Here is a 21158-nt window from a genome sequence, read left to right on the forward strand (position 1 = left end):
CTCTGTTCAGGTGTACTATAGTGGTTTCTGCTGGACTCTACTTCATAGATTCTTCTTGCTAATTACAGGTTTGATCATTCCAGCAAATTGTGTGTCTCCTCTTGTAAATCTCCTGTCAACTTCAGACCAGTCTCAGCAGCTGGCGGTCCAACAAAAACAGCTGTGGCAGCAGCATCACCCACAGAGCATCACCAACTTGAGCAACTCGTAAAGAGCAGCAGCTTCCACATGGTGTTGAATGCTGTGAGAGCATACCACTTGCATAAAAATCAGGGACAGTTTCCAAAGAATTCTATCTTTTTTTTTTCAGTTGTGCTCTCTAGTTAATTTGGGGTGGGGGCAGGTTAAGGACAAACCTGGAATAGGCAGCAACGCTGACAGCAAGCAGAGTGGAGGGTACATGTGTCTTTCCTCTTGCTTCCTTGGGGCTGCCTGTGCGCTTTTACTTTGGATGAGCAGAGTGAATATGTGTGTGTATGCGTGTGTGCGCGCGCGCGTGTGCGTATGTATCAGTCTATCTGTGAGTTAATGCTACAAGACCACATTTGGTTGAAAATGCTTGGAACTTCCCAAACTGGCTTTACTCTTCCTTTCTACAGTGCTCAGGGTTAACACAGTATATCCTTGTCATTACTGTGGGAGTTCCCCAGATGCATGTGTTCCAAGTCTCTAAATACAGAATATATATATATTGGTTTCTTTTCCAACTTAAACAATGTTTCCTACAGCATGAAGTGAAGGGTTACGTGCCATGCATTCAGGTTCTTTTGTAGCTTTTGTTGACAGTGCATGTCTTTGAAAGCATGTGTAATCACGATTACCACAGAAGTCACATGGAGAGAAGCATTGAAGATGTACAGCATTGGGTATTGCATTTCTAGTGTTTACCTGGGTGTTGCTTCTAACCCTCAGTCCTGCCCACTCCTCCCTGTCCCAGGTTTCTTGTCAAAGTAGTAAGTACATACCTTTTATTGTGATAAAACTCTTTAAAATTGTATTTTAATGTATTAATAGTATTCCTAATTTGTGCTGCAAAATGGCTATGAGCCTTTTCGTAAGTTATGTTTTCCTTAACTTAAACATCGTTTTAGGAAGGAGTATGATTGGCTTCCATCCTGCACACAATCTTTTTTACTTCATTATCTGAATCTGCTTGGTCATTCAAACCGGAAACCGTACTTGAGTTGTAAACTAGACAGTGAGAAAACACTTGGCTTCTGCTGTATGTTGTTGTTGTTGTTACCCAGTAACTTGAATATTGTTTAATGTGCTGTAAGACATTGTAGAGATTATCTCCAGCTGTTAAAAATGGTAATGTACAAATGTGAATAGACACTTATCTACAACATGGGTAAGTTTGTTTCGCCTATAATAGATGTTTATAAAAAACAGTGAGGGGACAGTTGGTCTTTTTGTTTTTATTTTCCCAGCCTCCCCTTCCCCCATTTTTTTCTACCCTTTTTTTGCTTGCACAGGTTGCACTATTGAAAAGTTGAGATTGTATAAATCTGGTTAAAAACTACAAGATATCAAAATCTTGTAGATGTTGAATAAAAAAGTTATTGTACTAATGAAGTGGACTCTTGTTTAGGCCCTCACTGGGGACTCCAGGCATAGATAGCAGGGCTCTGTAGAACTCGGTGTGGCCTTAGCCTTCCAAGGTAGCCTTAGAGTCTGACTGAAGCCCGTTCCTGAAATCTGAAGTGATCTTAAGGACGGGGTAAATGATGGTACTTTTGAATGTTTTTCAAGTTGAATTGTTCTCTTTGTAACTTTTTAAACTTCTCAAAAAATTGGGTGAGGTGTGTGTGGTAACAGAAATCTGATGGAGCGCTTGGGGCTCTCATTCTCTCCAGTTTCTTTGGTTAAGTTTACCGTGACATTGTTTCAGATTTATTTATTCTTAGTGCCTCAAAGAACAAATGGAGACTGGTTTCTGTTCTTGGGCACATTTTGCCCAGTGGATGCAACTTTTATCCTCATTCCATGTATCTCAGGCAGTGATCTCATGAGCATCAAGCAGTATCCCTTCGTGGCCTAGATTCAGCTGGCCACCCAGAGTAGAATTGTGACCCTTTCACAGATTCTTAGCTCTTGTTTCTGAACTGGTGGACCATTCTGCTTCCTTTGGCATATTAAGATAAAAGCCAAGGAAGGACTTTGTAACTTAATTCACTTTTTCCGTGTGACCAAATTGTAGAGGATGGGAAAGATGCTGTGTTGTAGGCTGTTGATGCCAGCCCCCTTGCACGTGCAGGTGGCTGTTTGGTGGGTCCTGACTTTTCTGCTGCTTTCAGAGCGGCACCTATCGGATTTCTCTAGCATATGGTTAGTGAACACCTCACCCAGTGATGTCACTATGACGTGCTCTTGAAGCAGCCAAGTCTTGGTAAGGGGTCTGTGTTCTGTTCATCATTGTTGTTTAGTAAGAAAAGACCCACAAATACTAGGTATCTAAGGGCCCTTTCAAAGCACTGAAAAGGCAAGTGGTGTGGGAGAGCGGAAGCAGAGTCGCCTCTGCCCACTGCAGTGTTTGTGACACCTGGGGTTGGTGCCCAACCCCTCTGGAAGGGAGCAAGCATGTGCTGTCTACACCATGCCCCTACAAAATCATTACGTCTATTTCAGTCACCAGGAAAGCGCCAGCATTCAAGGGTTTCTTGTGTCAAAATTCAAGTCTTTTCAGCCACTGTCATATAAAGTGGGTCCAGTCTCCCACAGGATCTGAATACCACATCTGTGTCCAGGGGCCTCACTTAACTCTACCCAGAGGAAGTCCTGGGCCTCTGTGATGCCTTTTCTCCCACTTAAGCAATAGAGCTCTGAGCAGCAGATCCTATCGTTGACCACCAGTGTTTTCAGAGTTTACACTCCCCATCATGCTGAAAAATCACTCCCAGGTTCCATGCTGCTCAGGTATTCTTGCTAGAGAGGTCATGGCTCCTTCCCCTAACAACCTCTGTGCCACAAGCTTGCCCTCTTTGTGGTCAAGTCAGAGAGCTGTAGGTGCAGAGTCAGAGAAGTATTAAAGTGTTTATATGAACACAGTTATCAGAAGCTAAGCAGGTTGAGCAGTTCTCTCTTTTTGCTACTAAAGTGCAGACCTGCTTTCAGTGTCTGCTTTTTCCTGTGTATATAGATTAGCAAAGACTTGTATCCAAAGCACTGTAGTAGCTGTAGTGTGTACATACATGTATTTATTCTTACTCAGCACTTAAACCTTTTTGAGTTGCAACAATAAACCTTGTAATTTGCTTTGTCTATGGAGAGAAAAGTTGTAGATTACCAAACTCCGGAGGAGCTAAGTATTTTAGAGCCACAGTTTTGGCTATGCCTCTGGGACATTTATTTGCTAATCTCCATACCATGTTATTAGAATAACTTCTGAGAAACCAGAGAAGGGGATCAAGGACACACCATGGAACTGTCCTCCACTTCCCATATTAGCACAGGGCCCCTGTGGCTCACTTCTGAAAGCAGGTAGAACATTCTCGTCCCGTGAGACTTTGTCCAGGAATCCTGGTTTTATAAAGGGATCTTTATGGGTTCTGGCACTCCCTAGGAATAGTGTCCCAGAAAAGCTGCTCTTAAGCCACACAGTAAATGTGGGGAGGCATACTCATGGCAAAAGAAGCTGTGATGGTGTTTGTTAGCGTCCTTCCTATGTGTGTGGACTCTGGTGAACAGCATACACATACACACACCACATAGGTGCTTTGGCACACATCTTCCCTGTCATGGCTGCAGCGGCTAAGACAAAAACCATTTGCAAGAAAATCTCTCACAAGACTAGCCATCTAAGGCAAATGGGTCCTGTAAGTAAGAGAAACATGGAGATGCAGCTTGACTAGGTGGCAGTTTTTCTGAGTGCCCACCCTCTGTTGTATGCTATACTTATATATGTACATATGAGTGTATAGAGAAGCGGAGTTCTTCTACGTTTCAAGTGTAAATCTTGTAAATCGGGGCCCCATTCACTCGTTCTTGCACCCCCTCTTCCTTTCCCTCCTATTTATTCTTTTCTGGACCCCCATATGGGGCATCTTAGTGCTTTTTTTTTTTTCCAATGTAGGAAGCTGTGGAAAGCTCAGCTGAGTCAGTGGTTGTTTTTAGAGTTCAGTTTTGCCTCGTGGCTGTAGGAGTCCAGGTGCCTACACATCTGGCTGTGCTGTCTTGGGCTGTACCTAAGTGCCACTCTTGATCTTGTCACTGTGTGACTGGTTGTGCTTTTTGTTCTCTAGAAGCTGTAGTGAGCCTGCTCCTTTCCTATTTCAGAAAGAAAGCAAAACCATTGCTTCTCTAGACCACCCTTCAGCTCCTTAGCAGCTTGGCTGACTCCTGCCTTTATTGAGGCCTGCTCCAGTGGTTTGTGGCCTGGCTACAGGCTTCCTATGTATAAGAAGTTGGATTTCTGTGACAAACAGATGACTTTATGGCAAACACCAGTAATCTGATTTTTATATAACTGGTCACAAATGTTTCTAGTGGTCAGATGAGCTTAGTACATGACAGATGACCTCAGAAAACAGTTGTCATCCCTTCTACAACAGCCTTCAGCATATATGACAGGTCCGTGTTAGAGTCTCACCCCTGCCAGGAAAAGTTGTAAGCAGAGGAGCTGAGCTTTGTGAGGTTGGTGCTGGTACTGAAGGTGCAGTGGGGTCCTGGAGATGTTGCTGACCTTCACCTAGGGGGCAGGAGTGATGTTTTATTTACAGACCTTTGTACCCTCAAAAAATGTCCTCTGTAATTTCTCAGGAAAGATTTCAGTGAATATTCAGCTTGGTAGACTTGATGACACTTTGAAAATTGCCTACATTTGGCTGAGTCTTTGGAACTTAGTTGTCGTGGTTGAAGATCTGTCAAAGTGCTCCAGCAGGAATTCCCCCCTTACCCTATTTCCCTTTCTTTGGTGCCTGAGACATAGTTGACCTGTGTCCTGCAGCAGCAGCCAGCCATGTGCAAGGGATATAGCAGGGTATAGTTAGAAGCTGTACAGCAAACAGTTAGCTGTGAGATACACAGTGTGGAGAAAGAAGAGGTGGCGGCTGCCTTTTGGGTTTTTTTGCACTTCAGGCCACCCTGGCTGAGGGACAGCATGGAAATCCCTTGGGGAGAGCTAATCTGGCCTTTCTGCTTCTGGCCTTCTATCCCAGACCCCACCCCAAGCACCGTGTAAACCTGTGCAGACAGATGCATACGGAGGACCTTGCTGCCAAGGCAGTGACTGTGGTGCTCAGGAGGGTAAAGAAACCTGAGCCGCTTCTGGCTTACTTGATGGGATGAGGGAGCCCATTTTCATGTTTTAACATAGCACAGTGCAGCTTCACCACTCTAAAAAAAAAATCCCCCTGTTCATAGTTTTTACTGAATTTGCAAACTACTATTACTGCTTCTCAATAACCACTTCTGTCATCAACCATGCGGGGTGGGAGAGGTGTGCTGTGTCTGCAATAAAACTCGTGCCAGCTTCTACCTCCTTATGCAAAGGGTATTTATATGTAGGCGCTGGTCTTCCTCATCTGACACGGTGCGTCTGGGAACATCCGAAAGAGTCCAAAGACCTGAAACAGAGAAGGATGTAAACTCTTGGGTGGCTTCTGTTGTCCTCAAATTCTCTCTTGTATTGCTGCTCTGCACAGGAGTGTCCATCTGAATGAAGGCTAAATGCTGTTCCCATGATGCCACACTGCTGCCTTCAGCCTCTCCTGGGAACCTGTTCCCGAGTGTCCAGACCGAGTGCTGCCGTCATTTTTATATGTAACTTTCAAATTCAGTCTCATGCAATACAAGTGTATCGGCTTCACTGATCAGGGTACATTCACCTTGACTAGAAACACTCAATCTTCACACTGAAAGAACTCTGTATTTAGGTTTTGGTTGTGGTTTTGGTTTTCATTTTTGTTTGGATTTTGTTTTCTGTTTTTGTAAAATTCTTAAATAAAATTAAACAATTAAATATGCTTTTCTTTCTGGTGTTGTGTGATTTCGGGGTACCTGTTGCACTGTGTCATTAACCTCACTCACCTCAAAGTCTGTTGTCCCTTGACAAGAGTTTTTATGTTGGCACTTTGAAAAGGTCAGGTGATAGAATACTTGCCTAGCGTGTGCAAAAAGGCCTGTAACCACAGAGGCTAAATCATGGAGGGCACTATAAGGTGGGTATTGACTTGCCTGTGTGCTATTATTGGTTGATTGGGTAAGCCCGGGCTGTGACACTGGCTGCAAAGGCACAGGCAAACAGCAGCCACAAGAGGTTGGGGCTTCAGTGCCCAGTGGTTAAACTGCACCCCAGAGCTGTCTATCTGAGTCTAAGCAGGGAGTGTGGACAGTGAAACACTGTCTGTGGAGCTGGAGCCAGTGCTCAGTGCTCTCTAGGTTGTCTACTTGGTCAGAACTGTAGTTTTCAGGTGAACTTTCTCTGTTCATAAGAGATGAAATTCTCTTCAGAGTAATTTTTATGAGATTGGTGCCTGAAATAGTTACATAGAAAATGTTTAAACAATTGGGGACTCTTTGCTGTTCCCAGTTTGGAATAGCTCATGGGTAGGGGCAGTTTGCAACAAGACCTTGTAGGAATTAATGGAAACTTCTCAGGAATATGCGCTGAGGGTCCTGGAAAGAGACCAGTGAGCTACCATGGGAGAGCAGAATGGGATGCTAGTACATAGGACAGAAGGGACTGGGGACCATGCACATGAATGTGCACTGGCGCAGGAGTCTCATCTAGTTAGAGAATTGGGAGTCATAGTGGTTTCGTGTGCCAGTGGGTCACTTGTGCTCTGTGTGTGTGTCTGTTACCCATCTCAGCATTTTAAAGTCCTCATAACAAGTTCAAGTTCCTTGCCCTCAGCTTACAGATGAGGCGGCACAGAGGTCAGAGACCTACAAGTTTCAGTGCCTACTTAAGTCAAATGTTGAATCCTGCCATTCATCCCCTCTGCCAAGAGTGGAAGGGAGAAGAAACTTGGAGCTAAGGGTAGATTTTTTTTTTTATTTTTTAAGATTTATTCTAGGAGTTAAGAGATGGCTCAGCAGTTAAGAGCACTGACTACTCTTACAGAGGTGCTGAGTTCAATTCCCACCAACCACATAGTGACCGATAACCATCCCTAGTGAGATCTGGTGCCCTATTCTGACGTGCAGGGAAACAGAACACTATTTATAATAATTAAGTCTTTTAAATAAAAGATTTATTCTGGGGGTTGGAGAGATGGCTCAGTGGTTAAGAGCAATGGCTGCTCCTCGGGTTCAATTCCTAGGACCCACATAGCAGCTCAGAGCTGTCTGTAACTCTAGTGCCAGGGGATCTGATGCCCTCAGGCAGACTTGCATGCAGGCAAAACACCAATTTTCATAAGGATATATTTTTTTTTACTCATCTGAGTGTATACATGCATCCATACAAGTACCCATAGGCTAGAAAAGGGTGTCAGAGCCCAGGGAGCTGGTGTTGATGCCAGTTCACTAGAAGAGCAGGAAGCATTGGCTCTCGCTTGTCCTCTCTCCCTCCCTTCCTCTCTCCCTCTCTTTCCTCCTCCTTTCCTCCCTCCCTCTCTCGCTCCCTCCAGCCACCTCACAGGCGGGGTTTTAGAGTCTAGGTAGATTATAGGCAAAAGCCTATATTCCCAGCACTCAAAAGGTTTAGGAGAATTGCTGAGGTTTCAAGGCCAGCCTGAGCCAAATAGTATAACCCTGTCCTCTGAAGCCAATGTTTTAGAGCATGGCTTTTCTGAATGGGGGGCGCGGCACACAATCTGGGTGCAGTGGTACAGGCTGGCTGTAATCGCAGTACTCCAGAGGGAAGGCCGAATTAGAGGGCAGCTTGGGTTGTATGTGTAACTTGAAATGTGTGAGAATTTAAAATTTCTACATGTTGTGATGTGTTTAGGGGAATTTAATCTGGCACATACATGTCACAGCATTAATTGAACATGGCAAAAGGAATATTAAATTTTTTACTCAAAACTTTAATGTTTGAAGACAGGAAATTCTGATGTTGCCCATACCTTTAATTCCACAGAAGAAGGTGAATCTCAGTGAGTTTCAGGCTAGCCTGGTCTACTTAGCTAGTTTCATGCCACCAAGGACTACTAATGAAACTGTCAGTTCTTAGTAAAGCCAAGGATGGCCCATCAGGTAAAGGTGCATACCACTGAGTCCCCAGAAAATCATCCTCATGTGCACACAAAACAAGTGATAATTTTTTTAAAATATTTATTTATTTATTTATTATGTATACAATGTCCTGCCTGTGTGTATGCATGCCTGCAGGCCAGAAGAGGGCACCAGACCTCATTTAAGATGGTTGTGAGCCACTATGTGGTTGCTGGGAATTGAACTCAGGACCTTTGGAAGAGCAGGCAATGCTCTTAACCGCTGAGCCATCTCTCCAGCCCACAAGTGATAATTTTTAAACAGTTTAAAATGTGATGCTGGAGAGATTGACGCCAAGAACACTGGTCGCTCTTGCGGAGGACCTGGGTTTGCTTCCAAGCACCCACATGGCAGCTCACAGCCACTTCTGTTCCAGGGGACTACTCAATACCCTCCTCTGACCTGAGGCCACCAAGTGTGTACTGGCACACTTACACACTTGCAAGCAAAACACACGTAATTTTTTTTTTTTTTTTTTTTTTTTTTTTTTTGCTGTGTAGCCTGTCATGGAAATTGCTCAGTAGACCAGGCTGGCATCGAACTCACCAATCCACCTGCCTCTGCTTCCTGAGTGCTGGGATTAAAGTCGTGAGCCACCACTGCCCAGCATAAAATAAATCTTCGAAAAAAAATTTTTTATTATATATATGCCTGCCTGCACACCAGATCTCATTACAGATGGTTGTGAGCCACCATGTGGTTGCTGGAAATTGAACTCAGGACCTCTGGAAGAGCAGCCAGTGCTCTTAACCTCTGAGCCATCTCTCCAGCCCGGGTGGGGGGGGGGGCTTTTAAGAAAAGTTAAAAAGTGGGGACAGTGAGATGGGCAGCAGATAAAAGTGACTGCCAGTCTTGGCAGCCTGAGTTCAATCCTGAGCTCTGTAACAGTGAAGAGAGCCTGCTTCATCCACACCCTTCCATACAATAAGGTTTGTTGTTGTTGTTGTTGTTAAGCCAGGCTGTGGCACATGCCTTTCTTCCCAGCACTCAAGAGGCAGAGGCAGGTGGATCTATCTTTATGAGTTCAAGGCAATTTGGTCTACAAAGTGACTTTTGGGACAGCCAGGACTGTTTCACAGAGAAATCCTGTGTCAAAACCAAAAAGGGAAAAAAAATTCTTTTCTTGAGGTTTCTTTGTAGCTTTGGAGCCTGTCCTGGAACTCACACTGTAGACCAGGTTGGCCTTGAACTCACAGAGATCCGCCTGCCTCTGCCTCCCAAGTGTTGAGATTGAGATTAAAGGCGTGCGCCACCACCGCCTGGCTAAGATTTTTTTTTTAAATGTAGCTAATAAATTTGATACCTTAATCCATGCCAAAAAGGAGGAGGAATAATTGTCCCTGGATTCTTGCCTCCCAGCCCAGTTGCTTGCAGAGCTCCTTGCTGTGCTTAGGAAAGCAAACTGTTCCTCTCTGTTTTATAAGCATGTTTCTTTCGCCCAATACTTTGAGCGTCACTGTTTTGCAGAAGCTTCCCCTGCCCACCGTTTGGCTAAATGACATGGCTTTCTGTGTACATCGTGTGTATTGACAGCTTGCCTACTTGGGGGGGGGGTTTCCTTCAAATTTTAATAAAATTGACCTTGAACTTCCTTTGAAGAAAAATAGTAGCAATTACACACAAGTGATTTCCAGCATTTGGGAGGTCAAACCAGGAAGCTCTTCAATTGGAATTTAGCATGGGCTACATAGCGAATTCAAAGCTAGCCTAGACTACATAAAAACAACCCCTGTCTTTAAAAAGGAAAGAAAGAAATGCTGAGCATCTCAGTGGTTGAGTGCAGCTTAGCATATTTGAAGCCTTTGGCTCAGCCCCTAGTACCACTAAAAAGATAAGAATGATAATTACTTGAACTTTTATTAAAATAACTAGCCTAATCTTCATATTGAGCTTTCTCCATTTTTGTGTTTGCGCCAACTTGTTTACTTTGACCTAACCCCTTTTAGTATTGTTTGTGTTCCCCACATCTACAGCCTCACTTTGGGTGCCCTGGTCTAAGTAGTACTGTTACTGACTCTAATCATTCTTGGTGATAGTGGCCAACCTGGTGATTGTGGGTTGTTCAACAGTGTGCCTCATCTCACTGGCCATCTCTCAGGAGTGACACGCTTCATCAGCCTCAGTGGTTTACCCATAATATCTACAGACATTACCAGATGTCCTGAGGGACAAGATCACCCTTGCTTATGAGCCACTGCCCTAGAAGCAAGAGAGAGTGTGTGTGTGTGGTGTGTGCCAGCACTTGAGGGTGTGCATTCACAGAGGACAAACCTGAATAAAGGGCACCACCCCTGAGAGACAGAATAAAACAAATGTTCTCTGCTGAAGGTTGGAATGTGTACAATACAATTTCCATAAGTATGAATATTTATCAGCTAGTCATTTGAGAGCATGATGTAAAGAAGCCATCTGTGGAGGCCTTTATGGAGATAGAAGCTAAAAGAAATGTGCAAAATACTTATTTTTAGAGACCAATTCTCTGAAAGCTGCCCACTCGGGGTGGTGAGTGCTCTCTAGGTTAGAAGAAGTGACAGCCCACCATTGGCCCCAAAAAGGCCAGTAAGTTATACAGTGGTGTTAAATATCAACCAAAATAAGATGGCTGGTTAGGGGAGTCTTCCATGAGTCCTGAATATTGAATTTATTTTTTTGATTGGGTGTGTTGGGGGGTGGCACATGGTGAGAGGTTTGTGGAAGTCAGAAGTTGGAAATAGGTCTTCTCCATTTGCTCTCCACCTCTGTGTGAAGGCAGAGTCCCTCACTGAAGCCAGCTGGCCCTGAGATCCCCTCTACTCCCTTGTGCTAGGATTGCAGGAAAGTGTCTCACCCACACAGCATTTTTTTGTGGATCCTGGGAATTCAAATACTGGCCCTCAGCCTTGCACACAAGCGTTTTTCCATGGTGTGAACACCTGGGGAAGAGGCTACTCTTCAGGCTCCTGTGGTCAAACCCTTTTCCCCCTGACCATGCTGACGTTCCACTTTCTACAGTCCTGAGGGAACTTCAGAAGGTAGGGTTTGATGTGATAGAGAAATGCCCTATCCATTCCCTGGTCACCTTTGGTTCCAGGTAAGGTTGAAGTGTGTGCCATGAGTCATCAGAGAAACCCACAGTAGGATAATTAGTTATAGGAAGTCAGGAAATACTCGCAAATTATTGCTGGGATGGAGAGACACTCTAGTTAGGAGTGGGTTCCCGGCACCTACATCTGGTGACTCACAAGTGCCTTTTTTTAAATATTTTTTTAATATTTATTTATTATGTATACAATATTCTGTCTGTGTATATGCCTGCAGGCCAGAAGAGGGCACCAGACCTCATTACAGATGGTTGCTGGGAATTGAACTCAGAACCTTTGGAAGAGCAGGCAATGCTCTTAACCTCTGTGCCATCTCTCCAGCCCCTCATAAGTGCCTTTAAGTCCAGCTTCACGATGGGCGATGGTGGTGCGCGCCTTTAATCCCAGCACTCGGGAGGCAGAGGCAGGCAGATCTCTGTGAGTTCGAGACCAGCCTGGTCTACAGAGCTAGTTCCAGGACAGGCTCAAAAGCCACAGAGAAACCCTGTCTTGAAAAAAACAAAAAAAAAAAAAAAATAAGTCCAGCTTCAGGACTGACAGTGCCCATGGCCTCTGAGTAGCCTGTACTCTATATGGTGCACCCAGATGCACACCGTACATTTCATTAAAAATAAGTAGGAGAAGGCAACGTCAGTCTGCAGCCACCTTTGAAGATATGCCCTGCCTAGTGGTCTAGAGACCTGGAAGTAGGCCCTTCCTCTTAAGGGAACCACTGGTTACTCCTCTCTCTCTCTAGTCCCCTTTCCTCTTCCCTGTGCTAGGCTGGCACCACAGACTCCAGAGGGCTGCCTTGTGCTGGAAATGATTCCAAACGATAGGAAGGCCTTTGTAGGCTGTTTGCTTTAGTCAAAAGAGACTCAATTTTCTATTTATATGTAGGTATATATGTGGGTGTCTGTGCATGCAAGTGCAGTACCCTCTGAGGTCAGAGAGGGCATCCGGAACTACAGGTTACAAGCTTGGTGAGCTGGGTGCTGGGACCTAAACCCAGGTCCTCTGAAAGAGCCGAAGGTACTTTGAGTCACTGAGCCATCTCTAGCTCAAGGCCGAAATTTTCATTAAAAAAAAAGGGGGGGGGGCAAATATGTCTGCTTTGGATGCAGGGAGTCCAGAAGACGTATAGAAGTCTATCTTGTGGGGACACTCATGAGGCCTCAGCCTTATCCAAAGGAGTGCAGGCGCTAAGGAACACTGAGTGGGGGAACAGTCTTCCCCAATTCCTTATGGGATGGATGCAGCCCTAGGTTCTGGAAGAGCTAAGGTGTGCCCCAGAGTCAGAGCAGCAGCCCAGTAAGCATTTGTTTCTCTAATCTCCATGCTTTAAGAAGGAGCAAGCTCGGGCTGTTAAGAGCATTGTCTGCTCTTCCAAAGGTCCTGAGTTCAATTCCCAGCAACCACATGGTGGCTCACAACCATCTGGCCTGCAGGTATTACACACAGACAGGGAAAAAAAAAAAAAAAAAAGGAGGGGCTGGAGAGATGGCTCAGAGGTTAAGAGCATTGCCTGCTCTTCCAAAGGTCCGGAGTTCAATTCCCAGCAACCACATGGTGGCTCACAACCATCTGTAAAGAGGTCTGGTGCCCTCTTCTGGCCTTCAGACATACAGACAGAATATTGTATACATAATAAATAAATAAATAAATAAATAAATAAATAAATAAATAAATAAATAAATATAAAAAAGACACTGTCATAAGTGGCTAGATAATAAGACTGGAGTGAGTTTCATATAGTCACTGTTTAATTTTATATGCATAATTAAAGAATGCATATATCTAGTTTCTGCATACTTTCTCCTTTAAGACAGAGTCCTACTATGTAAGTACATGCTATATAACTGGCCTAGAACTCACCATATAGACCTGGCTGGATCCCACAGAGATCTGCCTGCTCCTGCTTCCTGAGTGCTGGGATTAAAGGTGCCTGCCACCACTGCTGGGAGTCACAATGTCTTGTTTGTTGCTATTGAAGGAACCCAGGCCCTTAGCATCTGAAGAGTCTCTGGTCTGTGCCACTGTGACCTTATTTGAAGAGACAGGACTTCACAGATATAATCAAGGATCTGAATGTGGCGTTGATCAGAGGGACATGTCCACAAGCCACACTCCTCAGAAGCTTCAATAAAAGGCCCAGCCTGCCAATGCCTAGACCAAAGTTCTGGCTTCCAAAGCTGTGAGAAGGCAGCCATAGTGGCAGGATAGCCTTGACGAAGCAGAACATCTGATGTGGAAACCCCTTGGAAGAAGGGGAGGGGGCTGGAGAGACCACTCAGCAGTTAAGAACCATTCTGCTTTTCCCGAGGACCCGAGTTCGATTCCCAGCACTCACATCAGGGGTGCACAAGCGTCTGTGACTCCAGTACCGGGGATCTGATGACTCTGACCTCTGTGGGCATCTGCACTCAGTGTGTGCACAGACCCACATGCCGACAGACACATGTCATTTTAAAGATGAAGAACTTGGAGGGAACTGGTCCCCCACAGAGGTAGGTATTCTGGTCATGCTTGTTCTTGATCTTGCAGCACATGGAGTTTGAAGCTAATGATAATATTTCTCCAAAAACTAAGGATCAACAAAATGGCTTGGCTGGTAAAGGCACCTGTCATGCAGACTGACAACTTGAGTCCTGTTACCAGAGCCTGGATAAAAATCTGTGGTGGCTCTAATTTGTTATCCCAGCCCACTCAGACTGGGAGGCATTGATGGGAGGATTGATGAGAAGCTCATGTGCCAGCTAGCCTGGAGCACGCAGCAGTGCAAAGAGGGCGGAACAAACCATTCCTGAGGTAGGCGGACCAGTAAGATGAGGTGCTGCAGTAGTGCGCGATGTCTGGAGCCAGACTTTAGGACCTGAGTTCAGTCCCTGAGACCCACGTGGTAGAAGAAGAGAACCAGTTCCCACAAGTTGTCCTCTATTGCATAATATTTTTACACTGTGTGAAGATGTGTTGCTGTGGTCGGACATTGGTGGTGCACACCTTTAATCCCAGGTCTATGAGTTCGAGGCCAGCCTGGTCTACAGATCTAGTTCCAGAACAGGCTTCAAAGCTACAGAGAAACCCTGTCTCAAAAAACAAACAAAGTGTGTTTCTGTGATTAGTGTAATAAAAAGGTGAACGGCCAATAGCAAGGAAGGAGATGATAGGTGGGATTTCCAGGGAAAGAAAGAAAGATAAGGAATCTAAGGTGCAGGAGATGCCAGAGAGACACTGCAGAGTTCAGGCAGACTGCACAGAGTAGAAGTAACCAACCAAGTCATGTGGCAGATGCAGATGAATTAAAGCAAGTTAATTTGAGTTAGAAGAGCTAGTGAGACAAGCCTAAGATAATAGCCAAGCTTTCATTATTAATAAAAAGTCTCACTGTGAGGTGGTGGCACACAGCTTTAATCCCAACACTTGGGAGGCAGAGGCAGGTAGATCTCTGTGAGTTCGAGGCCAGCCAGAGCTGTTAAACAGAGAAATCCTGTCTCAAAAAAACAAAACAAAAACTGAAGTCTCTGTATTGTTGTTGGGGAGCTGGCAGTCCTACAGTAAAGTCCAACTGCACTTGAGAAAGCGTGTCACACCCTCTGACCTCCGCGTGAGCACTGTGGCACCCATGCACACACGCCCTCAATAAAGGAGGGTTCACAGAAGCCTGTAACATACCTTCCAGGTGATCTGATGCCCTCTTCTAGCTTCTAGGGGTACCTGCATCAGTGTGTGCAGACTCTCCCTATCTCCACACAAATACACACAGAGTTAAAAATAATTTTTTGAAATCAATGGAAGGCTGTGGCATAAGCATGCACATTCTCACATTAAAGAAAAAGAAGTGGGGGCTGGAGAGATGGCTCAGTGGTTAAGAGCATTGCCTGCTCTTCCAAAGGTCCTGAGTTCAATTCCCAGCAACCACATGGTGGCTCACAACCATCTGTAATGAGGTCTGGTGCCCTCTTCTAGCCTGTGGACACACACACAGACCCTCTGACCTAATACATAATAAATAAATAAATATTTTTAAAAAAGAAAAAGAAGTAAAAGTATTATCACAGCACATGATCTTTTATTGTTGTTCCCCCCACCAGACAGAGTTTCTCTGTGTAACCCTGGGTATCCTAGAACTCACTCTGTAGACCAGACTGACCTCAAATTCAGAGATCCACCTACCTCTACTCGCTGAGTGCTGGGATTAAAGGCCTGCGCCACCACCGCCTGGCAGGACATGATCTTATACATAGCATATGTGTAAGATTCTAGCCACATGCTATTAGAGCAGGATGGCTTCAAGGATGGAGCAGCTGCAGGTTCTACAGCAAGACCAGGCTAGGTTATTGTAACTAAAGGTCAGCTAACTCCATTGTGTATCTTTTTGGTTCCGTACTTGGAACCCACGTAGAGGGAAACAATTCATGAAGTGTCCTTCGTTCTCTGCCCCTGTGCTGTGGAACACTTGTTGCTCACATACACAAGAATACGTTCTTTTTTTTTTTTTTTTTTTTTTTTGGTTTTTCAAGACAGGGTTTCTCTGTGGCTTTGGAGCCTGTCCTGAGCTCTGTAGACCAGGCTGGTCTTGAACTCACAGAGATCCGTCTCGAACTCACAGAGATCTGCCTGCCTCTGCCTCCTGAGTGCTGGGATTAAAGGTGTGTGCCACAATCGCCCGGCAAGAATACATTCTTTAGAAATTCAAACCTACAATGACAATTCCAGAGGATAGAGGTTAAGGTCACTAACTGCTCTTGCCGAGGTCCAGGGTTCAGATGAAGCACCAATTCTTGTTAGCTCACAACTTCCTGTAACTCCAGCTGCAGGGGGGTCTCAGACTCTTCTTTTTTTAAAATTATTTATTTATTATGTATACAATATTCTGTCTGTATGCCTGAAGGCCAGAAGTGGGCGCCAGACCTCTTTACAGATGGTTGTGAGCCACCATGTGGTTGCTGGGAATTGAACTCAGGACCTTTGGAAGAGCAGGCAATGCTCTTAACCACTGAGCCATCTCTCCAGCCCCGGTCTCAGACTTTTCTAACTTACTCAGGCACCTGCACTCACGGACACGTTCATAACGGAAAAATAAAAAATCTCTTTATTAAAGAAAAAAAAAAGGTTGCCCGGCAGTGGTAGCACTTGCCTTTAATCCCAGCACTGTGGAGGCAGAGGCAGGTGGATGGATCTCTGTGAGATTGAGGCCAGCTTGGTCTATGAGCAAGTTCCAGGACAGCCAGGGCTACACAGAGAAACCCTGCCTTGGGAAAAAGAATAAAGAAAGACAGAAAAAGGGTCAAGAGATGGCTCAGTAGCCAAGTACACACAGTGCTATATCTGAGGACTGCAGTTTTGTTCCCAGCACCCATGGCAGTAACTCCAGCACTGATGGAATCAACGCCCCCTTACGGCCCTCCTGAGCACCTGTGTACATGTACACACACATACATCTTATTTATTTACTTATTTTTAAAGATTTATTTATTTATTATGTATACAGTGTTCTGTCTGCATGTATCCTTGCATTCTAGAAGAGGGCACCAGACCTCATTACAGATGGTTATGAGCCACCATGTGGTGGCTGGGAATTGAACTCAGGACCTCTGGAAAAGCAGGCAATGCACTTAACCTCTGAGCCATCTCTCCAGTGACCCCATAAATCTTTTTAAAATTCAGTTTTTATATACAGGTGTTTGCATTTGCTACCTATGTGAGCACCAGTGGGGGCCAGGAGATTCCCTGAAACTGGAATTACAGATGGTTGTGAGCCACCATGTGGGTGTTGGGAATCACACTTCGTTCTTTAGAAGAGCAGCCAATGCTCTTAACCACTAAGCCATCTCCAGCCCAAAAATAAATCTTAAAAAGAAAAGATGATTCCACTTATAATATCAGAAAGGAAATGCTAAGTGGGCGTGGTTCTGGGTGTCCAGCCCACTGCTCAGAAGAGGTTTAATGTCTGCGATTTGAGACTGCCCTGAGAAACAGTGAGATGTTGTCTCAAAAACAGCAAAAGCAGAACAAAGCAAATCCAAAAACAAGGATGATAGTGACTCAGGAGCTGGCTCGGTGGCTAAAACAACTTCCACTCCCGCAGGGGTCTGGAGTGTGGCTCCCAGCACCCACATCAGGCAGCTCACAAGAGGAGAGCCAGCCCTTCTGGTTCCCATGACACCTGCCCTTGTGTACACACATCGATACGTGCACACAGCACACAAGCACACAATTAAAGATAAATAGCTTTAAACACTTAAACCTGTGGGGGAAAAAAGCTTATTGAGATACTGAGATGAAAGGAATTAAGTTTGAAGTCAATGGAAAGGCATCTTTGCCAGATGTGGTCATATCTATAATCCAGCACTTGGGAGAGTGAGGCAGGAGGATTAAGAGTTTAAAACCATCTTAGGCTATATAGAGAATTTCAAGTTAATTTATATTAAGATAAAAATTATGCCTCGCTTTTTCCTCGGTGCTACCTGTGAGGTAGCTGCCACCTCTTTTGTGGCATCGTGGCTGCCCTCTGGCCTCTGGTGAAGCCCAAGATCGTCACAAAGATGGCCAAGAAGTTCATCCGGCACCAGCTGGACCGATATGTCAAAAGTAAGTGAAACTGGCAGAAACCCAGAGGTATTGACAAACAACAGGTGCAGAGAAGATTCAAGGGCCAGATCCTAATGTCCAGCATTGGTCACGGGAGGAACAAGAAAACCAAGCAGATGCTGCCTAGCGGCTTCCGGAAGTTTCTGGTCCACAGCGTCAAGGAGCTGGAGGTGCTGCTGATGTGCACAAGTCTTACTGTGCTGAGATTGCTCACAGTGTTTCCTCCAAGAACCGAAAGGCCATCGTAGAAAGAGCAGCAGAGCCGGCCATCAGAGTCACCAGTCCCAACGCCAGGCTACACAGCGAAGAGAATGAGGAGATGGCTTGCGTGCATCTTTTATTTGTGTTTAAATAAAACTACAAAAACTGCAAAAAAAAATTATGCCTCACAATAAAATGAAATAGCTGAGCTAGGTGCTGTAGTCTCAGCGTTTAGGAGATGGAAGCAGGAGGACTGACATAAGTTTAAGGACAGCCTGGGCTATATAGCAAGTTCTAGGTCGGCTAGGGCCATAGCCTGGGCTATATAGCAAGTTCTAGGTCGGCTAGGGCCATAGCCTGGGCTATATAGCAAGTTCTAGGTCGGCTAGGGTCATAGCCTGGGCTATATAGCAAGTTCTAGGTCAGTTAGACCTAGATGAGACGATCACAGATCTTTCTTTGTGGAAATCTTCTTTTCCACAAAGAGGAAAAGAAGCTGGACAACGGTGACACACACCTTTAGTCCCAGCACTCAGGAGACAGAGGCAGGCAGATCTCCGTGAGTTTGAGGTCAGTCTGGCCTGCAGAGGTAGTTCCAAGACAGACAGGGGCTATACAGAAAAACCTGTACAAATAAGTAAAAAAATAAAACAAAAACACCAACTCAACAACCCTAAGCAGTTTAGTAGAGGGTTCTGTGGGTAGGAGTTCACCATGCAAACATAAGAGCCAGAGTTTGATCTCCACGACCAGGTCAAAGCTTCCTGTGTGCATATGTGCTTGGATCTCCAGCACTGTGGAGCAGAAACAAGTGGATCCCAAAGCTAGATGGCTAGCCAGCCTATTATAAAGGTGAGCCCAAGGAGAGAGTCAGTAAAGGAGTAAGAAGGACTGGGACCAAGCAAGATCCCCACTGTCCTCTGCTGGTCTCTGTAGGTTTATGTGCTGGCAGGCACATTATATTGTAGGGGAAAAAGGGCCAGCCAAAGAAACCGACTCTGGCTCTGAAACCAGAGCCAGTGAAAGAAATACACCCTGGCTCAGACCTGAGCCAATGAAAAAAACACACCCTAGCTCTGTCACCCAAGCCAGTGAAAGAAATGCTTTAGACCTGAACCCAGAACCAAAGAATCCTAACCCTGACCCTGAAACCAGTGCCAAAAAAAAAAAAAAAAAAAAAAAAAAAAAAAAAAAAAAAAAAAAAAAAAAAAAAAAAAAAAAAAAAAAAACCACTTTGGCCCTAGAATCAGAACCAGTGAAAGAAATATGCCCTGGCCCCAAAACTGGAGCCAAAAAGCTAAAAAAGGCCAGTGAAGGAAACACACTTTGGCCCTGAAACCAAAGCAAAATCTGCCCCTGATTTGTCAACTAAGCAGAACGTCAAGCAATTCCTGAGTAGATCTAGTCAGTCTGATCAACGGACTGAAATCTGACCAATTCCCACTCTGAAGATCTTCGTCCTGGAAAAACTCCGCTCCTAAGAAGCCCTGTATAAGACCTGGACCTGTTCAGTTTACGCTGGCAGAGGCACCCACTCGCCTGGAATCTAACCTCCCTATAAAGTTCTTGAATGAGGTTTGAGTGAAGACCTTTGTCCTAGCAAGAAGGGAGCAAAGCAGGGCTGTGATACTTTCACTGGAGGAACCTCCCCCTAGCAATTGAGCTGTAACAAAGTTGCAGGAGAAGCTCTTTCCTGCCAGAGAAGAGCTGTTACACTGGGGAAGCCTTTCCTTAGAGCAGGGCTGTAAGATGTGACCTGTGCTATTCCCTGGCCCGAAAACTCTTCCACCCAAGCTGTAGTACCCAGTATTCCTTGGCTCCTGACTGCCAAGATCCCTTTCCATCTGAGCCACAAAGCCTACATCTCAGGATCTAAGGATGTGGCTCAGAAAAGCTTGTCTAACATGCCTGGTGCCTTGGGTTCCATCCCCAGGATCATGTGATGATACACATTTGTGATTCCAACACTCAGGAAGATCACAAAGTTCAGGGTCAATTTCAGCCATTCACCTGAGCTGGAGGACATCCTGGGGTACATTACACTCTGTTTCAAAAATTAAAAATAGGGCTGGAGAGGTGGCTCAGAGGTTAAGAGCACTGACTGCTCTACCAGAGGTCCTGAGTTCAATTCCCAGCAACCACATGGTGGCTCACAACCATCTGTAATGAGATCTGATGCCCTCTACTGGCCTATAGGATATATGTAGGCAGAATACTGTATACATAATAAATAAATCTTTAAAAAAATTAAAAATAAACAAACAGGGGCTAGAGAGATGACTCAGAGGTTCAGAGCAACCTCTTAATTCTCTAGTTCAATTCTTGGCACCAACAGGGCAGCTCAAAACTGTAGCTCCAGTTACAGGGAATTCAACACCCTCAGACAGACATGTAGGCAAGGCACCAATGTATATAAAATAAATAAATAAAATTGAAAAAATAAATAAACAGAAGAAAACCAGCAAAGCGTGAGGTTGGGGTGGTGTAGTTCAATGTAGGAGCACATGCTAAGCACCTGTGAGGCTCTGGGTTTAACCCCAACACCGCCAAAGAAAACATACTTTAAAAAAACTTCTTTTTGTATATTTGAATTAAAGAACATGAGACTATGAGTCTGAGCGGAGTGACTGAGGCAGGGGGATTGCTTCAAGTTCCAGGCAAACATGAGGAAAAAAAAAGTCAGGCAAATGATATTTGGTACTTTGATACATGCTGGCTGTTTCAACTACTTGGGAATTTGAAATAGGAAGACTACCAGAGCCTAGAAGTTTCAGGCTATCCAGGGCAACATAACAAACAAATAAAACAACCAAACCAGGCTAGGCATTATGTCACACGCCTTTAATCCCAGAGCTCTGGAGGTAGAGGCAGGTGGATCTTTGTGAGCTCCAGGCCAGCTAGTTTACATAACAAGCTAGCCATGGATGCATTGTCAGATCCTGTTAAAAAATAAGTGGAGGATCTTACTGATGAATTTCTGTGTATTCATTCATCATGAATTGGAATTGTCCTGTTCTGGATCTTGTTGCGTTTAAATACATTATTAGAATTAATTCTATGCCACGTTCTGCTTTCAAAATTTGACTACTAAAACATTCAAAATTATATATTTGGCTCGCCTTATATTTTTATCAGCCATTGTAGAGAACG

General features: G+C 44.8%; 1 protein-coding gene and 1 pseudogene across 5 annotated transcripts in view; both read left to right on the forward strand.

Moving 5' to 3' along the window:
- The window catches only part of Sbno1 (strawberry notch homolog 1), a 264584-nt gene extending 258612 nt beyond the window's left edge, over positions 1-5972 (forward strand). For all 5 annotated transcript variants that reach the window (XM_050146561.1, XM_050146563.1, XM_050146565.1 and 2 more), the window contains one exon: positions 69-5972. In XM_050146561.1, coding sequence (XP_050002518.1) covers positions 69-211 — 143 coding nt within the window. In that variant the 3' untranslated portion in view covers positions 212-5972. The remainder of the gene's footprint in view (positions 1-68) is intronic.
- Positions 5973-17496: 11524 nt separating this feature from the next.
- Positions 17497-18162, forward strand: LOC126504337 (60S ribosomal protein L32-like; annotated as a pseudogene).
- The last annotated feature ends 2996 nt before the right edge of the window (positions 18163-21158 follow it).

The sequence above is a fragment of the Alexandromys fortis genome, unplaced genomic scaffold (genome assembly GCF_014885135.2).
Source record: "Alexandromys fortis isolate MF-2015 unplaced genomic scaffold, M_Fortis_MF-2015_v1.1 scaffold_56, whole genome shotgun sequence".
Taxonomy (NCBI): Eukaryota; Metazoa; Chordata; class Mammalia; order Rodentia; family Cricetidae; genus Alexandromys; species Alexandromys fortis.